Source organism: Varanus komodoensis, unplaced genomic scaffold (genome assembly GCF_004798865.1).
Source record: "Varanus komodoensis strain SLA01 unplaced genomic scaffold, ASM479886v1 scaffold13_1, whole genome shotgun sequence".
In the NCBI taxonomy this organism is placed as follows: domain Eukaryota; kingdom Metazoa; phylum Chordata; class Lepidosauria; order Squamata; family Varanidae; genus Varanus; species Varanus komodoensis.
This window is the reverse complement of record NW_025335408.1, coordinates 6,739,726-6,766,045: the sequence shown is the minus strand read 5'-3', so window position 1 is coordinate 6,766,045 and position 26,320 is coordinate 6,739,726. Positions and strand designations below refer to the sequence as shown.

The 26,320-nt window shown below is 40.5% G+C and overlaps 1 protein-coding gene across 4 annotated transcripts in view; it reads left to right on the top strand.

The window, feature by feature from the left end:
• The window catches only part of IMMP2L (inner mitochondrial membrane peptidase subunit 2), a 520,099-nt gene that overhangs the window by 421,158 nt on the left and 72,621 nt on the right, over positions 1 to 26,320 (top strand). Inside the window, exons 5-6 of one of the 4 annotated variants that reach the window (XR_006413969.1) lie at positions 7,330 to 7,432; positions 22,108 to 22,176. The exons of 1 other annotated variant lie outside the window; for it this stretch is intronic. Coding sequence is in view for 2 of the 3 variants with exons in the window: in XM_044422945.1 (XP_044278880.1) it covers positions 7,330 to 7,432 (103 nt within the window). In the remaining variant the exon portion in view is untranslated. The remainder of the gene's footprint in view (positions 1 to 7,329; positions 7,433 to 22,107; positions 22,177 to 26,320) is intronic. 2 more of the 4 variants (XM_044422945.1, XM_044422948.1) reach the window with 2 other exon arrangements.

Below are 26,320 nucleotides of genomic sequence, written 5' to 3'. Positions count from 1 at the left end.
GAATGCTTCTGGCTTTACTCGAAAGAAGAAACTGGAAAGAAGATACTGGCATCTTCTGAGCACCTCTCACTTGCTTTGTTAACAGCAGCATAGGTTCTTCTCCAATGAAAATCAATCAGTGACTTGTTGACATTGCTGCTTCCTTGCCCAGTCAAGGCAAAATTGAATAGCCATCATTTGAAGTCAAAAGAATTTTGCCTAGCTCTCACTGAGAAAGGAAGTCAGCACCTGAGTTGTACTAATTCAGACTGCAGTTGGAGGCTTCCATGACTGCAGGCTTCTCTATATGTAAGAAAATAAAAGTCTGTCCACATTAAAAACAATATCTAGTTTTTTGAGAAGAAGGCTATGCTGCACTCCACCTTCCAGGAACCTTCAGTTCCTAGGTCAGTAAGAAGTTTGGGCAAGAACCGAGTAGGCAGCTTTGGGCCAGGTTTGTGCCTATTTTAAATTATCTCTAGAATGAGTTATGATTTACCCATACCAGACTCATATGGAATTGTGTTATCATAAGATTGGAACACCATATAGTTCAATGTATAAACATTCTGAATTGGGAGAAAAGGGATAAAAGGATGGCATGGCAGTCACAACTTGAATTTTGTTTCTACTCATAAATAGGATTTGCACCCTTCCCTACCTACTGCTATATTTATATCTGGTCAGTGGATAAGCAGACAAGCATCCCCTGTGGCTGTAGAAGATTGCAAGAAGTAGCCTAAATCCGGTAACCATGGAGGCAAATCGATGCATGGCTTCCCTTGGAAGGCATGGAACCATGCTCTCTCCTGCTTTCCTGCTTCTCTTTGCACTGAAAAGGCAAAAGACAATCTGAAGCATCTAATGTAATTTGATTTTCAGAAACGCAGCACTGAGAAGTCATGCTACTTCAGTCATAATGATCTGAATAACAGTTTATGTGTGCAGTGGAGGACCTTAGAATGCATTCATGCTTTTAAGAATGTATGTAAAACTTTTGTTGTTGTTTTTGCCCATATCTATTAAATTAAATTATGTCTGACATTTCTGGCATATGGTGGAAAGCAAGCTCATTCAATACAATAAATCATTTCTGTACTACAGAAACTGCTCATGGGTAAAGCAACAGGTGCACTTGTTCAGAGTCCCATGACATCCTCTGGGCCTGTTTTTCTACTGTGCTTTATCAGGCATCCAATTCAAGAATGAAAGACAAATGATCCATGGGTGGCCTTCAAGCATCCAAGCTCATGTCTGCCTGCTACTTCCCATCGACCAATGGTGTCCTTCAGGAAACCTTACCCATATGGTCCCCAGAGCCAATGTCCCACTCAGCTCATCCAAATAATCATCACGTCACCTCCTGCAGTCACTTCTGCTGAATTTTCTTCAGTCTCTTCACTTCTGGATTGTCTACTATCAAACATCTTCTCTTTCCATCTACAGGATCCTAAAATGATCTCTTGTTTACTAAGGAATTGGAGTCTTTACTTCCATTATGCCCAGAGTGAGAGAAGGAAAGGAGAGAGAAACATATACACGCTCAACAGGTTACAGCATTTTGGATTAACAACAAATGCTGTATTTTTAATTATCACATCATCATCATCTTCACCACCATTATCCTCCTCTCCCTCCTCTTTGTAACACATTCTCCACAATAACGTCTCTCACAGGAATTTCAACCTTCTCAGCTCTCTAAGAAATCTAAATATACTTTCAGCTTGATAGTAAACAAAAGGTAGCTGGATCACCATAGAGGCGGCCACTGTTCTCATATCTTGACTTATTATTGTTTGGGCTTGCCAAAACCAAACCTGCCCATCCACTGTGAGGATTAATGAGCTGCTCCTTGACTCCTTCTCCTTCCAGTCCTGATCAGTTTTTTATGTCTTTCCCTCCTTGATTTCAGCAAATTTAGCTGCCTACCACTGGTAGCTTCAATTGAAACAACAAGGCTAGCCAACATTTTCCCTCATGCCCAGATTCTCACAATCATCATCGTTTTCTTTACATGAATATCCCATCACTCCTCCGAACAGAAGAGTGGCATACCTAGTTTTTTATTATTCTATTATTCTATTCTATTCTATTCTATTCTCACAATAATCCTGTAAAGTTGGGTAAGAGACGGTGACTGCCCAATGTCACTCAGTGAACTTCATGACTGGATTTGTACCTAGCTCTCTGAGTCCTAGCACAGTGTTATAACCACTACAGAACACCAGCTCTTGAATTTCTAGAGCTGGTGGTGCCTGATTGCAGATGAACAATCAACCTGGCTGATATGCTATCAGGTGCAAGTCAGGGACTGAAAGTCTCTGAATGCTAGCTCATCCACAACCTAAGAAAAACAGGTCTATACTTATCATATTTTAAGCAATCTAACAATCTAACAGATTCAGGCTGGACAACAGGAAAAGCTTCCTCACTGTTAGAGCAATACAATAGTGGAAGCGGCTGCCTAGAGAGGGCTTTCCCACACTAGAGACATTCAAAAAGAAACTGGGCAGCCATCTGACTGGGATGGTATAATACGGTGTCCTGCAACAGCAGAGGTTGGACTCAATGGCCTTCATGGCCCCTTTCACCTCTACTATTCTATGATTCATTCAAAACTATGACATGGATCAGAAACATTTTCCTAAAAACTGAGCTGAGCAACACACTGGACATCAAGTCTATCTGTGAACCATCACTTTTTGACCCTACTGGGCAAACACCACTGTGTGATCTCAGCAAAATGTGGCAGCACAAACACATGCAGATCTTAGCCATATATTACATTTATCCCCACTTTTCTCAGGGCAAAGTCCTGCTGCAACCCCTTCTCTGAGCCCTCTCAAATTCCTCTCTGCTTTGTCACTGTAAGTATTGGGGGAAGCACCATAGGAAGAACATGAATAAAATGGAAGCAAATTCAGCTCTCACATGGATTGGAGCATAATGTGCTGGTGATAGTAACATGGGGGGAATTTTTAATATATATTAGATAATTTTTCTTGCCTGTGCCAAATGGGATTAAATTTTGTTGAGGATTTATGTTTTATTAACACGTAATTCATAGAGGAAGAGTGGTGATCTGATAGGATATTTGGAAAAAACAGTGAAATTAAGGCAAAATATAGGGCCCATGTTTGTACTATATATTTGTAATGCATGTAATTAGTGATGCTGCAAATATCTGTGATTATTTTCTGCTTCTGGTAAGAAAATGGACTGTTGCACAGATGTGCCTGAAAAGGCAGCAAACCTGGCATGGTGCTGATGCAGATTCATACCACCCCATCCATCAGCAAGTATGATGCTTTTCAGATGAAGTCCCTGATCACAAGGAAACTACACCCTAAATGGATAGTGGAGAAGCAAGGGTGAGAAGAGGCTAGGGTTGGAAGAGCTTAAAGCTTGGTTATGGTTGAGAAGAAATAGGAAGAGGACTGGCCAAAAGCCACATGGGGAAGCAGGCTTTTGAGGAGTGATATGAAGGAAGCAGGATGTGCACAGTCAATTGCATGTGCAGTGAGAACAAGAAAGAAGAAGTCCAGTCATTTGACGAACCAGGTAGGGGCGATAAGATTGGAGGAGTAGAAGTCATAGGTGCAGAGAAGATAAGACAGAGTGAAAGATAGGATGGGGCATGTCTGTAGCTTAGGAAGGAAGGACAGGGATATTTTCACCTTGTGCTGAAACAGCTGTGGAAAGCTAGTGACTACAACTGCTGTAGTTGTAGTCATTGTTGCTGCTGTTGTACAGTCCTGAGCATGCCGCACGTTTCCCTTTCCAGCTGATCAAAAGGCTTTTGAGATGCAGTTCTTTGTTTGAGCAAGAGGGCTTTCAGATAAAGGATGCTAGATAAAAGGGTTATCCTTAAAGTAATTTCAATCAGTCACCCATGAGAGAGGTGTGTAGGAGCTGCTCTTGCCCGCATGAAGCCTGTATTCTAAATGAAAGATCCCCTCTTGCCTTGCTTTCCCAACAGTCTTGACTCCACCCTCAGGGAGGTTTTTACCAGAAACAGGGCAGAATGTAGAAAAGCCAGATGTTACTTAATTGGCCCATTTGCTTGACTTGGCACTGGCTCATTGGATTAATGAATTCATAACCCTCCTCCTCAGACCCTCCCTATTCTATAGATCCTCACTCGAAACCCAAGTGGTTTGATTCTCAGCAGCTGTCTGATGAATCTCACTTGTGAGCCTTGACATGTTTGTGCCACATTCTAACCCCTCTCTTTCTCCATCTGGTTCATATTCAACTGAGCTTTTTAACTAGGAATGTGGTGCTTGAGAGAAACAGGCATAGGAGATGTTTATGGTGCATGATACATAGTTAAGCTAATTTTCAGGGGTAATATGTGTTGATATAAACACCAGTGACATGGATTGCATAGTGTCACCTCTCATTTATTTATTTATTGCATCTGAATACCCCCATATTGATCCCAGAGAGGGGACTCATCTTCCATTTGGATTCGTATATAGGTTCTTGATGAGCGGGATGACCAGAATGTTTGGAAAATAAAAGCTCAGGTTTCAATAGTCCTCTGGTCACAGAAACTGTTATGTAGAATAGTAACATTTGCTTAATGGATCTGGGAATATTTATGCTAACACCAAACTTGCATGCCGAGTTGTGATGGCTATGTAGCTAAAGCAAAGATATTACAAAACAAAAGGAAGAGCGATCAACATGTTCAAGGAAATCTGAACATTTGCCAAAGTAGAAGAAAGTATATTTAGGGAGAAAAGTACATGTGTATAAGGAAATGTATCAAACCAAAGGAAACAAACAAAAAACTCAGAAATACTTAAAATGTTCAGCAAACAGGGCATGCTAGTGGCAGAGGAAGGGAAATGAATACTTGGGATGGGAGGAAGAGGAATGGAATGGTACCTGGAAAAAGGCATGCCTGGCTGGCACACTGAACAGAAGCTGCAACACTCTGTTGCAGGTTTTTGAATTACTAAATTTCAAATGCAAAAGGAAAGAGAACTTTGAATTGTGCAGTTACTCTCACGTCTCTGTGAATTACAAAGCAATTTCCAGTGTGTGGAGAAAAAGTACACTGTCTTCAGATCAATGACTTCTACCTGTTCTGCTATATTAAAATGTATGTGGGTACAGTGGCACTGAGAGCATAATTTTAAATACTGGAGTGACTGCACAGAGCATGGAAATCCCACTTAAAGGCTTTGAGTAATATGTTTGCTTTGATCATGCTAATAACCATTTTATAACTTGTACAATGCCTAATACGACAAACTAGAAACAAGAGAAGGTTCTTAGCTCTTAGAGGCTGAATATTTCATGGAAAAAATGGTGTTGCATAGTATTTTATGCAAGATACTAAAAAGAACAGGACAACTGCTTCTAGACTTTAAACTTTTATCCATAGTTCCTTCTGAGAATACTTAATAAAAAAATTGTTATTACATCTGGGATGTTTTGATAAGCACAGCCACTTTAGCTTAAGGGAAGTTTAGCAGTTTGTCACATTTATAAAAGGAATGTATCATAAGTAGAACTGCAAGCCTTTGCCATATTTTTAATGATATTTGAGGTTTAATATAGCTTTGTGTGTCATTAAATGTGATAACAGATATGTAAATGTGTCTTTTTCCCTGTCCCACAAGCCATAAACTTGTATCTAGTTCCAGTAGCAGATTGAATCATAATAATCCTGGCTAACTACAAATATTTCCAGGGTACAACCTAGGCTTTCTTGAGAAACCCTCCTGCATTACGCTACTGTCTTCTCGACTTCCTTCAGCATTCCCCACCTCCAGTTTCCTTGAGGTTATTCACTGGTGCATGATCCCCCAGGTTGCTCTAATATCTAAGTTGCCCATAGCCTGATCCTGCTTGGACAGAGTTTTGGGGAACTGTCTGATATTGTATTCTGTATTTACAGGAATCAGAGAAATGATCTGCTCATCCTAAGTGTGTTTTTTTCATTTTTCATTTCTACATTGGCTAATTTTCTGCATTATGAAGGCTTGAATGGGGATGGCATTGTCTTTCTTTCTTTAATAACTTTCTCTTCAGCTACATTTAGTTACTGCTACAAAAGCATAGTTTTTCTTCGTATGGTTCCTTTCTTTTGCTTCCTAAGAACTGGTAAAATACGACTCTTCAACAAAGGATACAAAAGGGAATACTTTGTGTGTGCGCATATGTATGTGCACGTGCACCTTCAACTGTTTCAGAGACCCTTTTATTATACGCTGTGACTTCCTGTTTCACAGAAAAATGAAATCTACTCGGGTAACCCAAAGTGCCAGGTGTTCTTCCCACACTGGCTAACACCACTTTGTGCATTTGCAGCTCTCCCCGCCCCTCCCATCCCTGGACACACACACTCCCCAAATCAGAACAGCTGCACTTGTATTAACTCCCATAGTATTACAGTGTATGCCATCGGCTCCTGCTCTTCCTTCTCTGGGAACAAAATGTACATATCGCAATTTCAAATTTGTCTCATGCAGAATCAGTCCCTGCAGCGCCGGAATGATTCCCTCTGTCACGCTGGGGCTTTGGTTCAGAACAAGCTAGCAGCAGAATGGCCCCTCTTGAACTGCTTGCATCAATTGTTGTGTGCCTGCCTTCTTGCCTATAGGCTCCAAGCCATCAGACAGATTATTTGCATAGCAGATCTTTATTTGCGCTTTGCAGCTACAAGATAAGCATCCCACCACCTAGGGGCTAGATGGAGTCACTGGGGCAGTGGGTGTGGGCTTGGGTGGATTCCGAGAGATGGTGGAGGAAAGGAGAGCCTGGAGGAATTTTGTCCGTGGGGTCATGATGGGTCGGGCACAACGTTGTGATTAAAACACAAAACAAAACAACCCAAATAAACTCAGTACCTCTTCTAGTTGGTTGGCTATGTCCTTGATTCTAAATTGCCTTCGTACTAAACTGGGGATCTTCCTCTTAGTTAGCACTATTATTTAAGGTTTCACGTCAAAGACTTCTAAACAGAGGTGCCAATTTAGCTTCCTGTTTCATAAGCCTTTGTCTTGCAAGGTCTGAGAGGCCCCTGGGTTAGGCTGAGTTGAGCATCAAAGGTATGCTTTGATGGAAGCATACCTTGCTGCATTGATGTCCAACCAAAGCAATCTGTTCTCCCTCCCTACCCCACTGAGGATGAGGGCAAACCTGTTCTTCCATCACTTAGAGGAAGAGAGCTTTTAATTGGCTAAGGCTATGTGCAAACTGGCCTGAAAAAAAAGAAAGACTGGTGCATAATATGTATAAAGAGAGAGAGAGTAAAAAGTGATCAGTATTCATTTTAAGCTAGGAATAAAGTCTACTTTGGTTTTGCCATAAATAGTATGCTTATATTGTCTTTAGGACCATAGGCTACAAAAAGAAGTATGTGAAAATTCCACATGGCCATATATGGGTAGAAGGAGATCATCGCGGACATAGCTTTGACAGTAATGCGTTTGGTCCGGTAAGTTGTTCATTTCCATGTGTATGCAATGATAATCATATATGAGATAGTATGTATGCATTTAAAAGGAGTGGGGATTTTATCCCTGTAAGATTATTCAGATGGAAAATTCAGTAAGGGCGCATTCTCCCATTGTAGTGTTCCAGAGTGTGTAACAGGAAAGAAACTTTAAGGTTGCTTGTGGATCCATATAGTGCAATGAAAAGCATATCTACTCAAAAACCCATTGAATTCAGTGGGACGTATTCCCAAACAAGGGTATGTAAGGATTGCAGCCTTAAAACACCAATCCTTTCTCCTATTCTAGGTGCTTGTTCTAAGCACACTTGTATTCAACATGTAACTTTCTGTCATTTTGAGATTATTGTTGTCTTGGGAGGTTACTGTCTTTGAGTACTATCATTATGACTTGACAATTATTGAGTACCTATGGCAGGCCCTGAGCCATTTAGGACACAGAGAGGCCCAGAGGATTGTATAATCTCTGTTAGACTGACCTGTCTGAGTCAGAGAGAAGAAATGGCAATGATAGGTAGGCAATGAGAGTAGAAATATTGCAAGATTGTGGGAAGGGAATGTTTGATGGCACTTCAGGGAAGGCTTTTGAAGAGACGAAGATCTTGAGGAGACTTGTAGATAGTGATGGCTATTTGACCCCTGTAGATCTCTTGTTTTTGTGATCCATGGAAGGTTGGTAGCCAGATGAATATAAATGGCAAGGATAAACAGAAGGCTCAGAATGACAAAAGTCATGGAGTGGGAAGTGGAGGTGACAGGAGATTATATTAGAAGTACAAGGGGTACTGCATGCATCAGTTGCTCAGGAGCTTGGATGAATGGAGGTCTTGCACCCATCTTGCTTGAGGGATCCTGTGGGCAGCTGGTTTATCACCATGTGTCCAGAGTGTTTAACTGGTTGGATCTTTGGTCTCATCTGGCATGGGCTTTCTTAGGTTCCTATGAGGGATGCAGACAATGCTATCTAATGTTGTGGTAATGCACACGTGCATAGGTATCATCAATTGCTCATAAGCAAACATTGGAACATGGTCTGTGAAAAGGCACTGTGTTTGATATAGTATGAGAGTTCTGCCAGTGATGTGCGATGGCTGGTTCACACATGCCACTCGTCACTGGATGACTGCAGTAATGGATTGATGAACATATAGGGAGAGATTAACAGATGGGGTAGAGAAGAAGAGAGGTCTATAAAAGAGACTGAGGACCTTGAACTTGAGAGGAAGAGCAACAAGAGCCAAGGCAAGGATGAAAGAAGAGGATTTCATCATAGTTGTGGGAAGGAAGGCACCAAACTGTAGCAGTAGTTCTTTCATATTGTAACCCTCCATACAACCTTTTTTATTTTCCTGACATTTTAATATTTAACTGGTTTTATCTTTGATTTTATCATTAATGGTTGAATGCAGTTTGTTGGTATGGTTTTTTGGGGGGGATTTTTGTTTTGGTAAGCCTTGTTGAGACTGGTATTGGGCGGCATACAAAAACTTTAAATAAATAAATACAAGTGTGATAACAAAAAATGAATTTAGGTAGAAATACTTGCTGTAATAGGTAGAACAATTAATGAAAGATATGGTAACTGTTAGTGTTAATTCACACATTTCATTTGCATAAACTGTGAGTGTGGTTTCAGTATAAATAGAGGACCCAGTGTTTTCTGGGTATCCCATTCTTGTAAAGTAGTTGTCCATATTAAAAGAAGAAGAAAAAGATAAGATGGAGTAAGATAAGATAGAAAAATTGAGTTGGAAACCCAGAGGAATTCCATATCTTGAAACTCTGGTAGGCATATACTCTTGTACAGTTGTCTCAGCCTCTAATATTATGCCTCATAATGTTTCATATTTTCTTAAGCAGAAAGAAAGAGGAGTATCAGTATCTTTTTAAGAACAACAAGCAATGGCAATGCTGCTGCATGAGTCTCAAATTATGTTTGGGACATTTCATATTTACTTGCCTGTAAGATCTGACTTGGAGACAATCCTCCTGTTAGCCCGTCTATCAGTGTTTGGCTAGGTAAACCTGCAAAAATAAATAAACTAAAATAGGAAAGAAAAAAAGTTTTTCAGTAGGGGCAGCCCATCTACAAGACTTGCTTCCCAGCTGTTATTTTTGATGCATTGAAAATGGCATCCTTCAGGCAACAGATCAAGACTGTTTATTCTCCAAGGCTTTTAATCTTGAGTACTCTGTGTCCTGTCTGATTTTGCATGCTTCTTTTGTTTCCAATCTGATTTGCTTCCAATCTGATTTGGTTTTAATTGCTTGTGTTCTGTTTTATTTTTACTGTTCACTCTGTCATTGTAATTTTTATTTGTTCCTTGGATACATTTCTTTGTAATTTGCTGTGTATGTTTTTAACAGAAAAGTAGGATGTATCATATATAAATAAAAACAATGGAAATTGCTTCCTTTTAAGAAATGGCATCAAATGCATTTGTAGGTTTTCCTGAGAAATACAGCACCAGTTGGTGGTATGGGTGCAGTTGTTGGGATTTAATACGGGTAAATAGTTTGCTATAAGTTTCCTGCATGTGTTATGATCTGTTTATTATTTATTTGAATGATAATTGACAGAGATTGGGAGACATGACATGTAGGGGAAGTTATGTGATTGGAGCTGAGATAACCACATACAGATATGTGAGGATAAAATGGAGAGGAGAACTTCATAAGCTTGTTTGGGTTTCTTGCAAAAGGACAAAAAGAGGGGCCTAAATAAACTGTAATCATCATCATCTAAAGGCATTCAGCATCAGAAATGGTAAAAATCATTATGCGTTGCACAGAGTTGCTATCTGTTAGTGCCACTGAAAATGCCACCAAAGAGGAGGATAGTTCAGTTTCATTATGCCAGCCATGGATAAAGGTTCAGTAACCCTACTGTAGACTATTGCATGTGTCACTGCATACTGCTATGGATATTTATATAGAGAAATGTTGGAGAAATCCTCAACAGATTGAACTGAGTTCTGATTTTTAGGAATCTGATCCATGGATTCCACAGCAGATCAACCTTTCCAGAGTACAGATTCCACAGTCTCAGACTGTTTTTGTTTGTTTACTTTCTGCAATTTTATGCATTTCATACAGAAAATACTGTCAATTAAAGTGTGTGTTTCCCTCTATAGACAAATGTATGAAAACATGCATCGTAGAGAGATGTGTGCATTTTTACAAGTGCACATTATCATAAGTGCAAATTGCTCAGGTGTGCATGATGCCAGTTCAGGAAACTGGAAAAAAACCTGATTTATTCAATAAGTAATTGCAAAATACATGACAACTCATAAAACTCAAACAGATTTCATAAAATGCATACAAGCACACACGGTTGTAGATTCTGGTACTGACACTGTACTGTTCTAGCTCTTCCTACTACTTATTTTCCCACACTGTAATCCTTTTTCCAATGTAAATTTGAAGCAGATGATCAAAATGAAAGGATGTCACTGAGGCAGAAATAAAGTCCTACTTTTGTTATAACAAGGGTCAGCCAAGTGAAGAATGTTAGGTATGTCAGAACTTTAATTTCCATGTACTAATACATTTTCCCATGAAAATATACATAGAAATATGATCTTTAGAGTACTAATAACATTTTATGCTGATCATCTACTTCCATTTCAGGCAATGAGCTAGAAATGTATGGATCAGCCTTCTCACCTGGGTGCTTTCCAGGGATTTTGGTCTACAACTCCCAGCATTCATAATCATTGGCAATAGGCCTGATGGGAGTTGAAGTGCATATTCGCCCCAAGTTGGAGAAGAGTAAAGTCAGACATAGTTATTTTTGTAGGTGAACATTATGAGTTTCATGAGATGTAAACTGAATCGGTGAGGGGGGAAAATCAGAATGAGAACTGATTTTAGCACCCAGTATGCTGCTTTTTAAATCCAGAATTAACACTGTGTTGTGGGAGAGCAAAAAATATTTTGGATCCCCAGGTCCACAGTCAGACACAAAACTTCAGAAGGGGAATTCAGAAATCTGACCTCCCACCCACTCACAACCAGCACTGAATGAACTGCACTGGCTACCTTCCAAAAGCAACCTCAGAAAGGTGTGGCAGTGACCTTGTAGAGGTGGGAAGAGGATCTTCGGGTGGGTTCAGAGGGGAGGAAGCCAGAAAGCCCAGGATACAAGCTATCTTGCAGCTGTTTCAGCTTCCTTCCTTCCCCCTCCGAAACCTTCCAACTAGCTAAGGAAAAGGCCTGTCTAGTAAAACCGCAGGGCAGGATGGCAGGAGGGAGAAGGTTGCTTCCACCAGGTGTCCATAAGCTTCCATAGAGTGGTGGTCTTACAGCCATTGCCATAGATCTGAACTTCTGGTGATCACTGGGAAAGGACAGTAAGAAAAACCCACTTGATTCATTTACAGTCTATTATTTCTGGAAATGTAAGATTCTTTAACATCAAATAGTTAAATCGCTCTTTATAATTCTCTAGTGTGTGTGTGTGTGTGTGTGTGTGTGTGTATTTAAATGTGGAACACAGGTTCCTTGCAGTAGAATGGTGTCTCCCCTTTACTCAAAATGTGGTAATACTTGCTAAGTTCTGTCATGAATGTGGCCTTTTAGCTATTTAAAAATATATTCTACAAACTTTTACCACTGAAACATTTTTGTTTCATTGTTTGTATCATTTGATGATAGGATGGAAATTAAAATATCAATGCATGTAAAGTTTTTTCATTGTTTTGATAACTTTGGAGTTTTGGCATTGTGGTGATATTTTACAATGCGAGAGGGAAGTTGCATAAGACCAAAACCAATATTGGGTGTTTTTGTTATTTGTTTCTACTTCTAGCTGTGTGGATGAATAAAATACTTTTACTGAAACTGGAAAGCAATAACAATGTGATAACAAGTGTGCTGAGCCAGAAACTTGGATGTCTGGGCCATAAAACTAGCCAGCTACAGATTTAGCTGTTAATTACTTTGCAGCATGTTAGATTAAATTAAAGAAAGCAGCCTTTTTGTATTTTATTATTCAAAGAGTAGCTTTGTTCAATGCAAAGGAGCAAATGTACTGTAATGCGGTTACTTTGATATTGCCTGGCTTAATCGACATTTTGAAACAAGCCACAGTAGCTATTTATAATGATTTAAAAAAATACCCTGTACTGCACAGCAGCCAATAACCATTAAAAGAACTCATGGTTTCCCCATCTCATTCCTTTTTTCCATCTCTTCTTTAATGGATGCACACACATATATCTTCAATTAGTTGAACTAGGATGGGTTCCTTTAAATTAACCAGTGCTCTTATCAAATTCTTATAAAGCAAAACCACAGTCTGCTTTAATTGGTAACTAATAGAAATATAGTAATGCACAGTTTACGGCTATATTTATACATTCATTTTTGCAGTGGGTTATTATCTTATGCATAGTTTCAGGGCCCATGCTGCAAGTATTTTTTTCATACATGCTTCATTAATTGGGCAAGAACAAATGCAGAAGATACTTGTAATGGGTGTTGCTTTAAATGTACACTTCAGACAAATATGAGGCCCCTAGTTCAAAACAGCCAATTCCTTTCTCATGCTACCAATGTTCCACATCTCTCCTTTCTCCAAGAACAGGGTTTACAGCCGCTTTATGAAACGATCCTGAATTCAAATACCACTGATATGAACCACTGTAGCTTTATTATGTTGGTCCAAAAATGGTTTCAGACGTAGTTACTATGGCAGTCTGCAAATTATTGAAGCGGGTCTACCAGCACAAAGCCTACATGATACTGTTAAGTAAATTGAATTAAGCCTGCATAGAGCACAATCCTGCAGCTGCTAGTTGCTGCCTAGATGGTCATTGGGTAGGTCAAATAGCCCAGAGTCACAGCTCCATCTGCAGAAGTCATAGCTCCATCCTCTGTCCACTCTTGCAGTTGGTGCAGGTCTTTCCATGCTGGCCAGGACTCCAAAGTTGAAAGGGCCACAGTCATGTACCCTTGGTGTTGGTGCCAGTGGAGCATCCCAGGGGTGGTGAGGAGAGGAGTGAGGGTGCACTGAGATATGAGGAATCCTGGTGATGCCCACTTCCTTGATTATGCCCAAAAGATGCAGATGGCTGAAATCAGCCAGGTAGGCCTTTGCAGGGTGAGACAAGTGCAGAGGCAGCCCTTCCCTCCCTGTTCTTCCTGCCCTCAGTTGGGCGAAGACTGATGGGTTATATTCTAAGGAAAGTGCTATAGCATATGGAAATGGAATAGGTGGATGCTTCTCAAGTTTTACATTTTCTTTTCCTGGTTTAGAGCTTTCCTAGCATAATGCAAACTTGCAGCAATGTTTTCTGCACCAAATGTGTAAAGTGTTACAGAATACAGTGTATTATTTCACTGTGGAGATGGAAATCAGCTGGTATGCTTATGTACACCAGTTGCTGGGGAACTTAAGGAGAAGGTGCTGTGATATTCATATCCTGCTTGTGGAATTTTGTGGACAACTGCTTGCCTTTTGTGTGAAAAGAATGCTGGACTAGATTGGTCTGATCCTCTTGCCCAGTTTCTCCAAGCAGTCCATGGGGACATACCTGTAGCTGCCTCTTGCTGAATGCCATGTCCTACAGCCTTTTCCAACCTGGTGGTCTTTAGAGGCATTTGGAGTGCAACTCCCAGAATTCCCATCCAACAGGACCATTGACTGGGAATTCTGGGTGTTGCATTCCAAATGTGTCTGGAAGGCACCAGGTTGGGAAAGGCTGTCCTGGATCATGGATTTACTAATTCCATATAAATCATGGGCCATGTTTGGATGCTAAATCAATACATGGAGGGTCATGTGTGGAAGGACCACTGCTTCAGGCTTTCTAACTGCATGGTGAAAGGCTTCCATATGTATGCATAGGAATCTCTTTTCAGACTTGGTTATGAATGCATAGAGTTCACACACACTTGAGCGCCTTCCTCTAAATATTTTATAAGGTTCAAACAGGGATGTGACTTCACTTGCATGCTTATTTATATGAAATTTGCAATACAATCTGAGAGAAGAGGTTGCTTCAGTTTGTTTTTAATTCAAGCAGCTGAAGCAGTCAAACTTCCCAAAAGCTGCAGATTATGGTGTTGCATGTTCTACAGATTCACCATCAGATGGATTGTATGAGTTGAGCCTGGCAATGTAAAGAAGATAGCATGCCGGGTATGATACTTGTGTGATGCATATGAGTGTGGTATGCCCAGTCACATAATATACTGCTAGGTCCATATGTAGTGATGTTTCCCAAGGTAGCATCAATTGTGCAGAATATTTCATCACAAGCAATAGGCTCACCACAAGGCTATGAAACCTGGCAAATCTGACAAACTAGGCAGACTGGATTTGCGTGTACGAGTTCCAAACATATATCTTTTTTTAGTTCTATTTGTGTGCAGTCAAGCTGTGTTGTTGTTGCTATTTATTTATTTAGTTCCTATACTGCCCAATAGCCAGTGTGCTCCGGGCAGTTCAGAGCAGCACATTAAAATACTATATAATGCAAGTTTCAATGAGATATATATTCTTATGCTAACTGGACAGATTTTTGGAATACATTGTAAAACCCCTGCAAAGTCACCTTATTGATACATAATGAGAAATTGGGTTTTCCCTCAATGAAAACAAGCCTTGACAGTCTTGCAGCCCATATGCTTCCTCCAATGCTTTTCATGTCAGAAGAAGAGATCAAAAGTTACTGTTTCTGACTGTGAGCTGACCACATTTCCTCATGATATCCAAACTTGGGTAACGTGCCTTGTTCAAACGAGGGTTTGTGACACTGAAACTATGACTACTGAGAATACATAGACCAAGATGAAAGTAGAACTTCAGATATTTCTCTAGCCCTCAAGGTTGGAAAAATAGCATTGTCTCAGTCCTCTGCAGTCTTCTGTCATCTGATCCTGACCACTGTGGCTGCCCCATACCTTCCACCACTGGGAGACCGCAAGGTGGATGAAGCACTGAATGTACTGCTTCCTAATAGTGAAAGGCATAGAGCAGGCAGATTGGGAGAGCAAGTGGCATACGAAGAAAAGGAGATCTCCCTGTTATCCCTGTTATATGATCAATGGTAGGAAATAATAGGTGGATTCCTGGCCTCAAACAACTGATGGTTCCCATCAGTGTGCGGCTTGGAAAGGGACAAGGCAGGACACAGAGTGGCAGCCTGGCCTCTTTGGGCTGGTTGAACCATTTCCATAGACCGGATTAGGCCTGCAGGGCTGAAGTTCCTCATCCCTGCTTCAAACAAACTATAGTTTGCTAAGTTTGGAAACTTCCCACAGTTTAGGATATGAAGTGGAAGATTTTTATAGTCTCATCTGGCATACAAAGGATAAAGATACAGTTCATTCTCTCAGGGAGGATGCATGGCAACTTGTTATGGCTGAACCAGGCCAGGATGAACATTCTTTAGAACAGGGGTCTCAAACTTGCGGCCCACGGGCCAATTGCCGGGACGGGCAGGGCACGGGGGAGGGGCCCTGCGGCCTTCAAAGCGCCGGTGGCGCCCGGGCCGGCCGCGGGATGAGCAGCCTACCACCACCGCGGTGGTGGAATACTTGATGTGGCTCAGCCTCACCCAGACTCTACTTCCAGCGGCCCCCAGGTAAGTTGAGTTTGAGACCCCTGCTTTAGAAGCAATGCTTCACACCACTTGCCTTTACAGATGGAAAACAGAACTGACAAATACACCATCAGTTGTTGGGTAGAATGGCTGAAAGAAATGAATTAATTTTTAAACCGTTAGAGGTAGATCTTTGTTCATTAGGGCTAGACTTTTGCCCCTATGAGCAGAAATTATTCAGAGTGCATTAACATTAGATAAAAGAATGACGCAAGCTGCTAATAAAGAGAGCAGAAACCTGACTTTGGAAGTGAAGGTGTGGGGGAACCTTTGCTATAATGAGAATTATTTTAGCCAAGAGTTTTTCAGACTCTGTGACTAACCTTTTTGACTTGACTCTGACCTCTTACAGAAAAATCTGTAGGGGACTCAAGGGAGAATCGAAGAGAAATGATTTCTGCTTGCTTTCTCTTTTTCTTTCCTTCTTTGCGGGTCTTAGAAACCACAAAATACAGCATTTCAAAGGAAAAGATGTAAATCTTGATAGTGCTGTTTCTGTTGTTGTCAAGAATTGAGAGCAGTTTATCTAACAGCTTTTTAATTTATAACAAAAAACACCAATTCCTCTTTATTCTGTCAATGCAACATTGCTTAACCAGAATACTGGAAATCTGCAATTTTCTAAATCAGAAGAGTGTGCATAATTTGATCTAAATTTAAAAGGGCATGTAAAAAATACTCCACTAAAATGCAAACACACCAAGCAACGAAAATTCAAAGTATAGAGGTTTAGTAAATGCACATGACTGTGATCACACCTTGATTCCTATATTTATTTCCTTTTATTTAAATAAAATATTTATTTAAATAAATCTTTTTTACCCTGTTCATCATCTGAAAAGGCTCCCAGAGTTACACAGATAAGCAATAAAATTAATTTGAGATCCATCCAAACCAAGTCAGTTCTTGCCCACAGGCTAGGCATGACACAAACATGGAGAAATGGTGGGGGACAAAGAGAGAGGGAGGGAGAGAGAGAAACAGGCTCAGGCACCAGTTCTTAAAGTTATTTAGAAGTTCTTCTAATGACCAGCTGGCATCGAAGCAGTTTGGGGAGAGGTGGAGCTAAATGGAGCCAGTTAGAAAAACTGTTTTTGACAGGACTTTGTCCACAGAGCACATAACACCATTCTGCGTTTCCCAGAGTTCCTGCTCAGTGTATTTGTTTGACACTGGGCTGAGTGGAGACTGTCAGGAACAAATTTTCTTTGTCTAAATTTTCCTTAGAAAGAGGAAGGCTCATATGATTTATTGTCTGGAAATCTCAGAGTTGAGGTAATTTTCCATCTGGTCCAATCAAGACATAACAGAAGGGGGCTAGAGGGAAAATTGACTCTCTAAATGGAGTAGATGTGAAATGCACAAGCAGCGTTTTTCAGTGCAGTTCATTTCTTCTGACGAATACAAAGTCTCAGAGCTGAACAGAATGAATATTACATGGCAGACAAATCCATGAGAAGTAAACAAAAGTGATCCAGCATGTATTAACAGTTAGAGCTTCTTGCTATGGTCATCTTACTGATCCAAGTGCAGAACATGGTGTTCTGTGACTAATGACTGAATTCAAATGTGCACTGCAGGCTAAATACGCTTGCCTCACTTAATTTTTAAAACGTGAGTTATTTGAGCGATATAATGCAAGATGGGAAGGTTCTCTCTGAGAACTGTGTGCATTTACAGGGGCACTTAGATGAGAATCAGTGCTTATAGTTTTCCCGTAGTGGCCAGACTAGGAGCCCGCTGGGTGCTAAGCAAAATGTGGAGGATTGATCATTGGTCACTGAGCAGTGAGGAGTCATCCTAGTGGCAGTGGCAGGAGTGGACTCATCAGGACCTTGGAGAACTGCCAGTGGAAGACAGTTATTGATCTGAGGGAGCTTGGCAATGCTCTTCTATAACCCGAAACGCAACAACATGAATGCAAGAATTCTGTTTGTCAAGTGAAGCTACCGGATGCAGCATCAACCTGCGGCATGCGCAGTGGCATTGTTGGTTAGCAACAGATGGGGTCTTCTGCCCTGGGTTAGAACAAAAAGTTGCCCAAACTGGCTTATGCTAATATACGTGTGAAAATACATGGCATACTGAGAAATAATTGTGATAATTCAAATAGTATAGAAGGCAAGTCAGTTAGCCTCTTGCTCACATTCTGGACAGAATCTAAAATTTCTTAGATTGTGCTTCCTTAAAACTAACTTGCCACGTGTACCTACTTTTCCTTCATCTTTCAGGTCCAGTCCAGGTAGGGAGGACAAGAGTGCCTGGAATCAGCAGAAAGAAGTATGGCCCCTTAAATGTGAATTGCAAACTGGACATGGTACACCGGCAAGGGAGAGTCTGTGGCAATGTACTGTACATTGTAATCTCCAGGCTCTTAAGTTACAAATGTACACCATTACTTGGAAGCAACCCATGAAACATGGGGGGGACTTTTGAGAGAATTCTTGCTTGTATTCTCCTACCCTGCCCCATAGACACCTCAGGACTTTGCTTTGCTGCTTCAGGTCACTGACCCAGGCAAAGATACAAAGCTGCTGCATAAGGTGGCTCCTTATTTTATCACAAATACTTTATTCTGGAAGTTTCTGGGATTCTAGGACCTTTTTTAACCATTCTATGCTCTAGGAATCCTAAAATCTACTATTTCCATGCCAAAACGCACAATTAGGTACTTTCATGATTTGAGGCACTCATAAAAATGCTTCCCACTCACAGATCTCTCCGTAGCCTGTATTTTCCTGTACCATCTCAGCTACCTGTGCCCACCCCACAGGTCTCTATAATCCTGTCCCAGACTGGCTGCATGACATTTTGTTCCTGAAGCTGGGCATCAAAAACTGCCCCCTGGCTAGAGCTTCAGTTGAAGTGCAGAGAACAACTCAAGGCCTGTCAAACCATTTTGGTCCTGAGGCAGAAATCCTGCACGTACCTGTCTTTCCCTGGCAGTGAAAATAGCACAATAATTAATACATGAAATAATGAATAATTTGCAGCTTTTCATGACATCCCAACTCAGCTGTCTGAGGCAAATGTCCCAGGCGCTGAAGTGTGTTTCTGAGAGTGTATCTTTAAAGGACCCATTTGTAAGAAGCCATGTGTGGGAGAGATGCAGAAGCCATTTGAAGGCATTTTCAGGAACAAGAAACAAACAAACTAGGCAGAAAGATTCAGGGGGAAATGGGAGAGGAAGCACATGTGTGCAAAAATTCCACTCATTCAGATGCCACACAGAGCAGGGCGCCGTACCTTTATTTCATAAAATGCCATTTTTCTCCAGTTACATGAAAAACCACATCTTTCAAAACAACTTTCTGTGCAGTGGACTCCTGTCCATGAAAACTTAATAAGCCATAGTATATTTGTGAGCCTTTAAGGTAGCATGAGACATTGTGGCATTGAACACAAAAGAACAAGAAGCCCTTATGTTCTTTGCACATCTATTAACCGTCATCCAGTCTAGTGCAAAACCCCAGTCTGGTCACAGGGATCATGAAAAAAGCAGGTGCACTCCAGAAAGATAATTGCAGATCCAAACAATCTTAAGCAACACTTAAGCAAGCCAGTATATGGAGCTTATCTATTACCTCCCTCAGTTCAAGTGCTCATTCAGGCACTTTTTGCAAGCAGACTTGCTTCTGTTTTCCACCAGGCTAAGGGAGGCTAGGTCAGCTTGGAGGAAGCAGCAGACAAGGAAGTCTCTGGCGCTCCATTTGATATGAAAGCAGCCATTGCAGCTGCTCCTCTTGTCAGGGCCTTGCTGCCTACAGTAGCCAAGGGCCCAAGTACGGTTGTCCAGAGCAATGAACTGAACAGGTCTTTGCAGAGTCAGGGCCCCTCTGAGAAAGCTGTTTATCTCTGGTGCTCTTAGGCAGTAAGAAGCAGATTGTGGAAGAAAAGGGAGCAGTCCCCCCTGTAGTTAAAATGCTGGTGCTATTGTTGCTATTCTTCTGTCGAAGAAACGAGTCCTAAGGCCTCCTAGTGCACAGTAGACAGTAGTATACTGTGCAGCATGCACAGTAATGCTTATGAATATTCATTTAAACTTAAACAAAATCTTAAAGTTCCAAACTTAAGACTAGAGAAGTTCTCAAAGATCAAGACTTACTGACCAAAAAAAAAAAAAAAGGAAAATTGAGTGAAATCAAAATTGATAGATACATTCTTCCTGGCACTTTACAAGAAAGATCTGAGTTATGATTTCCAGTTTCAGAGGCTAGCAGCAAGGTTCCACTTGCACTCTAGGGATATCAGGTAGGCTATTTGTCCAACTTGCCAAGAATTGCCAACTCACTGTTAGCAGCTCTTCCAGGAGCTCAGGCAGAAGCCATCAAGTGCTTCCTGATACAGCATTAAGCTGAAAATGCCAAAGATTGATCTTGGGAGTTTCTGTCTGCAAAGGTCTATCATAAGGTTATGGTTGTGACCCCCATTGCAGCATTCCAGCTTCTGGGACTATATGGCCTCCTTGGCAAATGATCATAGTTTAAGTAATTCATTCATTTATTACATACTTTTACTGCCCAAAGAACAAACTGCTTTGGGCAGTTCACAGCACCTGAACCATAAAACTTAACAGGAACCCCTTTATGTTCAAGAATTTAAAACAGTTTAAAAGCAAAAAATAAGTAACAAGAAACATCCCAGGACCTGACTTTCCAAAAAGTCATTTTTAAGGTGTCTTTATCCTTTGTTCACACATTCAGTGAACATACATGCTTGTAGACTGCCTTAAAGAATGTCTAAATAATTTTAAATAAAATTATTTAAAACAATTAAAGCTATGTTGGGGGGGTGGGGAGGACAAAGCCATGCATTCACATGTGAAAGAGCTTGCTAAGAGCCAATTCCATATGAGTATGTGCATTGTGAGGCACCCTGCCTTTTTAGAATGCCTAACAATGCTAGCATAGCCCATTTGTACATGTGTAGGCTCTATGCAGACCCTCAGCCGATTACATAATGGATGGAAGTGGGCAAAACAGGTACAGGCACAACTTGGTTTTTCTTTCTTCTGCACATTTTCACTAGACATGTGAAAAGAATTCCTATTAGTGGCATCTGGTGCCAAGTCATATCTGTTGTAACTCGCAGTTTTGCAGATGAGACCAGAGACCGGATGGTAAAAATAAAGAGGAGTTTATTTACCTGCAGAGGCCAACATTCATGGTTAGAATGCGGCCCTGAACAGAGTTGGAATGAGGTTTTTATAGCTTCACAGTGAGCTTTCGGTAAATGGGAACAATACAATCAGTTTTTGACAAAAATCAGAACAATGGCGACAACGGGGGAAGTTACAGAATCACATAGCAGCAAGGGATATACAGAAGCAGATTTCAGCAGTAAGTTTTATCTTTTAATTTACACCTTTTAGGTAATCTTTGCCCATTACGCCCATTGGTAAGCTCTTTCCATTTTCCGAGGGGAATTCTCTGAGGCAGTTACTAGACATTTGAATGGGCTAGAGCTTAGGAGAGCTAAGCCTATCATGCATACCCTGAGACAGTTTGATTATTCTAGTGTTTGGCGTGACATGCCTATCTGGAGCCTAGAGGAGTCATGCCTATCCTGAATGCCCTGAGAAAGCTGATAGATATTTCTATTATGTCAGGATCCTGGGGAGTCAGGCATAACAATATCATGTTGTAATTTTAATGCAGACCATCTTGATTCAAACATGTGACTCAGACTTGAAATGTGTAGATGAACTACAGGCATATTGTCAAGGGTTGGTCTCACCACACCTGATTCCAAGCAGATTTGGACAAAAGGCTTCTGCAGTCTTTATTATGCTAAACTGGCCAGTTAAGCTGGCTTTGTGATACAAAAGAGGAGGATTTCAGATGTCATTACCAAAAGACACCAGTGAAGTAAGATTACCAGCAATTGGGGAAATGCAGCTTAATGCTAATTCAGTTCCAAACTGAATCCTTCTCTTCTCTTCCAGACCAAAGAGTTAGCTCTACCATCAGGATGGTTTTTACGGTTTGAGTACCAGATAGTGGGAATGCCGGATGCTATTCATTTGGCCTTTCTTTTTAATCTTAGGTTGGACTGTGGGACTGATCATTCTACATCTGTCCACCTTCAACAGAGTTTCCCATAGAACCAAACATGGTTGGTATATCTGGACTTCTACTGACCTTTTGGTATATCTGTGCTTCTACTGGTCTTGGCATTTCAAATAATAATTCCAGTCCCACCTCTTCCTCCATTTCTGATTAAGAGTCTTTGGGAAAGAGTCCCTACACATCTATTGGTATAATGGTTGGGGTTTTTTTAATTGAAGGAACTTCTTTTTTTATTTCAATAACCACTTAAAATACACACACAATCATGGATTAGTATTTTATATAGCTCCATTTGAGTAGGTGTTAATCACAGAGGACTTTTTATAATGATACTAATTATTTTCTGTACTGGAGGTTACAGAGAGAAATTCAGTATTTCCTTTACAGTGTCCCTGAACCTGAGGTTCTGTTTTACTTTTTCTGTTCAGAGGCTGGGCAGATTCTGTTATTCAGCTCAGTCATGACTTGTGATTTGATCACCCACTGCAACAATTTGGCTTCAGCCTGCTTTTCCATTGCAATGCATCATCTGCACCCTGGTTTGGTAACATTCTGGCTGCAAAGAATATCCACCAGAAGGATATCAATACTAACGCAGTCAGCATTCTCAGTCCATAAGCAAGAAATAGGGACAGGGCTTTAGGGTCAGAAAGAGTTGGAACGATCACCCTGGGTTGTGTCGTAGGACAGCATCAGGCCCCAGCAGGTCTACTACTTGTTTAATGGGAATTTAACACTTCAGAGAGGAACTGGAAATGTATACTAGAGCTCCACAAACACATCCTGACTCAGAAGCAGTGTTTCTGCTCATTTTGCAGCTTGCTTAATGAAGTACTAATTCCTTATTGCACAAGCAGCCAATCCTGCTTGTGCAACGGAATCAGTGGAAGCCAGTGGCCCTGTTAGATGCTATCCAGTATATCTAAAATACACATTTAATTACATAAAACTGGAAGCCAAATACTATTAAAGCATGTGATGCATTGTTAGTACAGAATTAAACATGTCAGCAGCTTGAAACTCAGTGTTCCAGTTTAAAACACAAATAAATACAGTTTTTTAATCCCTCGATTTTAATGTTATGTTAATACAGTTTCATGATTGATGAAATTGATGTGATTTATGATTGCAGGAGGTATAGCTATAAAATGCTTGTAACACTGCAGTTCATAAATTTGGTGGGGTGGAGGGTGCTCCCACAGTGGCTATTGGATTTTTCCAGTTTCGCTTTTCTGTCTCACTAGCATTCTAACATTGAGTTTGGTGGTCTGTCACCAATTTTCTTTTAAAACTGGTTTTTTTTTAAAGAGAGAGAGCCTCTGGAGATACCATTTCCAGGCAGTGTCCTAAGACACATATCCAGAAAATTTGCGTGGATTAATAATCCATTTCAGTTTTCCTCATAAAGGTTCTAATGAGACTGATTTTGTAAGAGCCTGTGTGAATGTTGACAAAGCTATCTGGTAGGGAAGGACATTCATTCCTGGCTGGCTTTGTTTCCAAACAATAGCAGTTATGATGCAACTAAAGTGAAAGCAACTTATTAATGCTAAGTGGTCTTTAAATATTTTAGGGCTCACCTTTTCTTGTGAGATTCATCAGCACCACATGTCACCAGAAGCCTACATCCTAGAGATGTAATGAAATTCTCTAAACCAGAATTATATTTCCTATGACAGTCCATGCCAACCTACCAATTCTATTAGGTGAAAGATAGAGAGAAAAAGAGTCTGCCTTCTTTTGTTCTCTCCACATACGCTGCTATCATCCTTTCAAAGAGAAAGAATTTGAAGGGACTGTAAAGAAATAGGGGGAAAGGGTAGTGACAGGCTGATAATTTTTATGAATTCCCAGATCGCCTTGCTAAAATTGTCCAAAATCTGATTTTTTGAGGAAGGTCTCATATAATTTCTGAGTTAACTTGAAATGAGTTTCGGCTACTTTGCCCATCTCTACTGACTACTCTAATTATTTCCTAATTTACTTATTTATTTCATTTTTATAGTACCTAATAGCCAAAGACTCTCTAATGTAAGGAAAGTCTTTTCTTTGCATTAGCCTTTGATCCCTATGACTCATTAAAAAGAAATACTGTTGCTCCATCTTTGATAAATGCTTTAACTTGGTTATCTTCTGCTCCCTAGTTCACATTCATAAAGACTCAGCAATTTTGTTGCATTTCACACACTTAAAAGTTACATTGTAAAAGCTCTTCATGTCTCTCAGATTTACATCTATAACCATTATATGTGAGCTGTGCTCACAGTCCTCACTTTATGCAGGGAAAAACATGCTATTTGCCTGCTGTTTTTAGCCAAAAAAGGCATGTAAAACCTTCAGAGTTATGTCAGCTGCAAATGAATTCATTTCAGAATGGTTGAAGTTTATGCAGCTTTCAAAATGGTTTGGTCATGGCTTTCTAAACTGGAAATTCTCTTTCTGGTGCTGTCAGAAAATGTAAAACATCATTTAAATTCATCCATCCTGTTTTTCTTCTGAGCTAGCTCAAATTTTATATCACATTTGGTGGGGTCAAAAGTACACTAGAGTGCTTTTTCAATGAGCCAGCTATTTAAAAGGGCAACGAGCTTCTTATTTTGCTCCATATTCTAAGGGTGCAATAAGATCTTGGGCTTGGAGTGTCTCTTGATGCTTTTTAAAAGGTGTTGCAATGTTGCTGCAGGGGCTATCTGCAGTTATCCAGGTTTGTGACATTGTCCCTGGCCGTTTTGGATGTAACAGCAAGCCAGAATTGCTGAGAATTCTAGTTTAACATTCACATCCATCATGCCTGATTGCATGATTTGCTTTCCTCCACCCATAAAATTGTTGAACTAGCATTAAATCAGAACCTGGATCCCTGCTTGTCATTTTTCTAAGAAAGCAGACAGGTGGCAAACTCCAAACCCTTGAAATACCCTTGAAATGAAATTTTCATTTTCATCAACACAACAAAAGCAACAATAACAACAAAACTTAAGTACACATAGGTCCTAATGTGAAAAGTTGGCCATAACTAACTTGAATCCCTTCAGCTTCATTGGGCCATTGCTCTTCTAACCATCTTGCTGTAGATCTAGCTACTATTTCTCTTGACTTTTGTGTGAACACATGTGGTCCCTGCAAGCTTTCTCCTCCTATCCAAGGAGTGACTAAAGGAACAAAGCTTGAGTAAGTTCCACTTATTAATATAATGTGAAAAGTAGACTATACCATTTGATTTCTGGACAGAGCCAACTTATAACCAAACAAATGTTTCTCCCCTGTCATGATATGCTTGGTCCTCAGATTTCTTTAGATTTTACTTGTCACAGATTAGGACATACTTCTTTCAAAAGGTGATTGGTGGGGAGCAAAATAACTAAAAAAATTGCTGAAATAGTGGCATAATATTCCTAAGTTATCAAAAGCTCAGGCAGAGGTTGGTCGACAGTACTTCATGCATGGCAAGTAAAACTCTAGTATATAAAGTTAACCTGTTCTTAATTTTGTACCACTATAACGCTTTTGTTGTTGTTTCAGTTGTGTGATCCCTAGAGTTCACACCCACAGGCCATGTTGGCAGTGTATGCTAAGTTTCCATACAACTAAACTACACGGGCTGGGATTTTCATGGACCAACCCAACAGTTGACTGGGCTCACTGGGGTCACTGGGGTCCTCGCCTTTCTCCTGAGTCTTCCAGCAGGCATCCTACTGTCCTTCACAGCAGAACCCATCCTGTCTCCTCTCCCTGCTCCAACTGCTACCCCTTTTCACACACAACCATTTTTTTCTGTTGGAACTTCAAAAATTCTGCAATTTGTTGTAATATTATTACAATTATTATTTATGTTGAATAGCTTTTGTTCTCTGTATTTATATTATGGTATGGAATGGGTTTCCACGGGAGGTGGTTGAAGCCCCTTCGGTGAGAGTGTTCGAGGATAGGCTGGACATGCACATGGTAGGCATGTCATGAGCAGAGCCAGCTGGAATTGTGGGGGTCAGACTAGATGGCCTGGGAGACCCCTTCAAACTCGCTCTGTTTCTATGTTATACTGCCATCATCATCATCGTCATCATCCATCATCATCATTATATTAAAGATTTGTATTCTGCTTTTTTCCAATGAAATCAAAGCAGCTTACATAATTCTCCTCCTGCTGCTCTCAATCTTATCCCCACAACAACAGCGCTGTGATGTGTTTT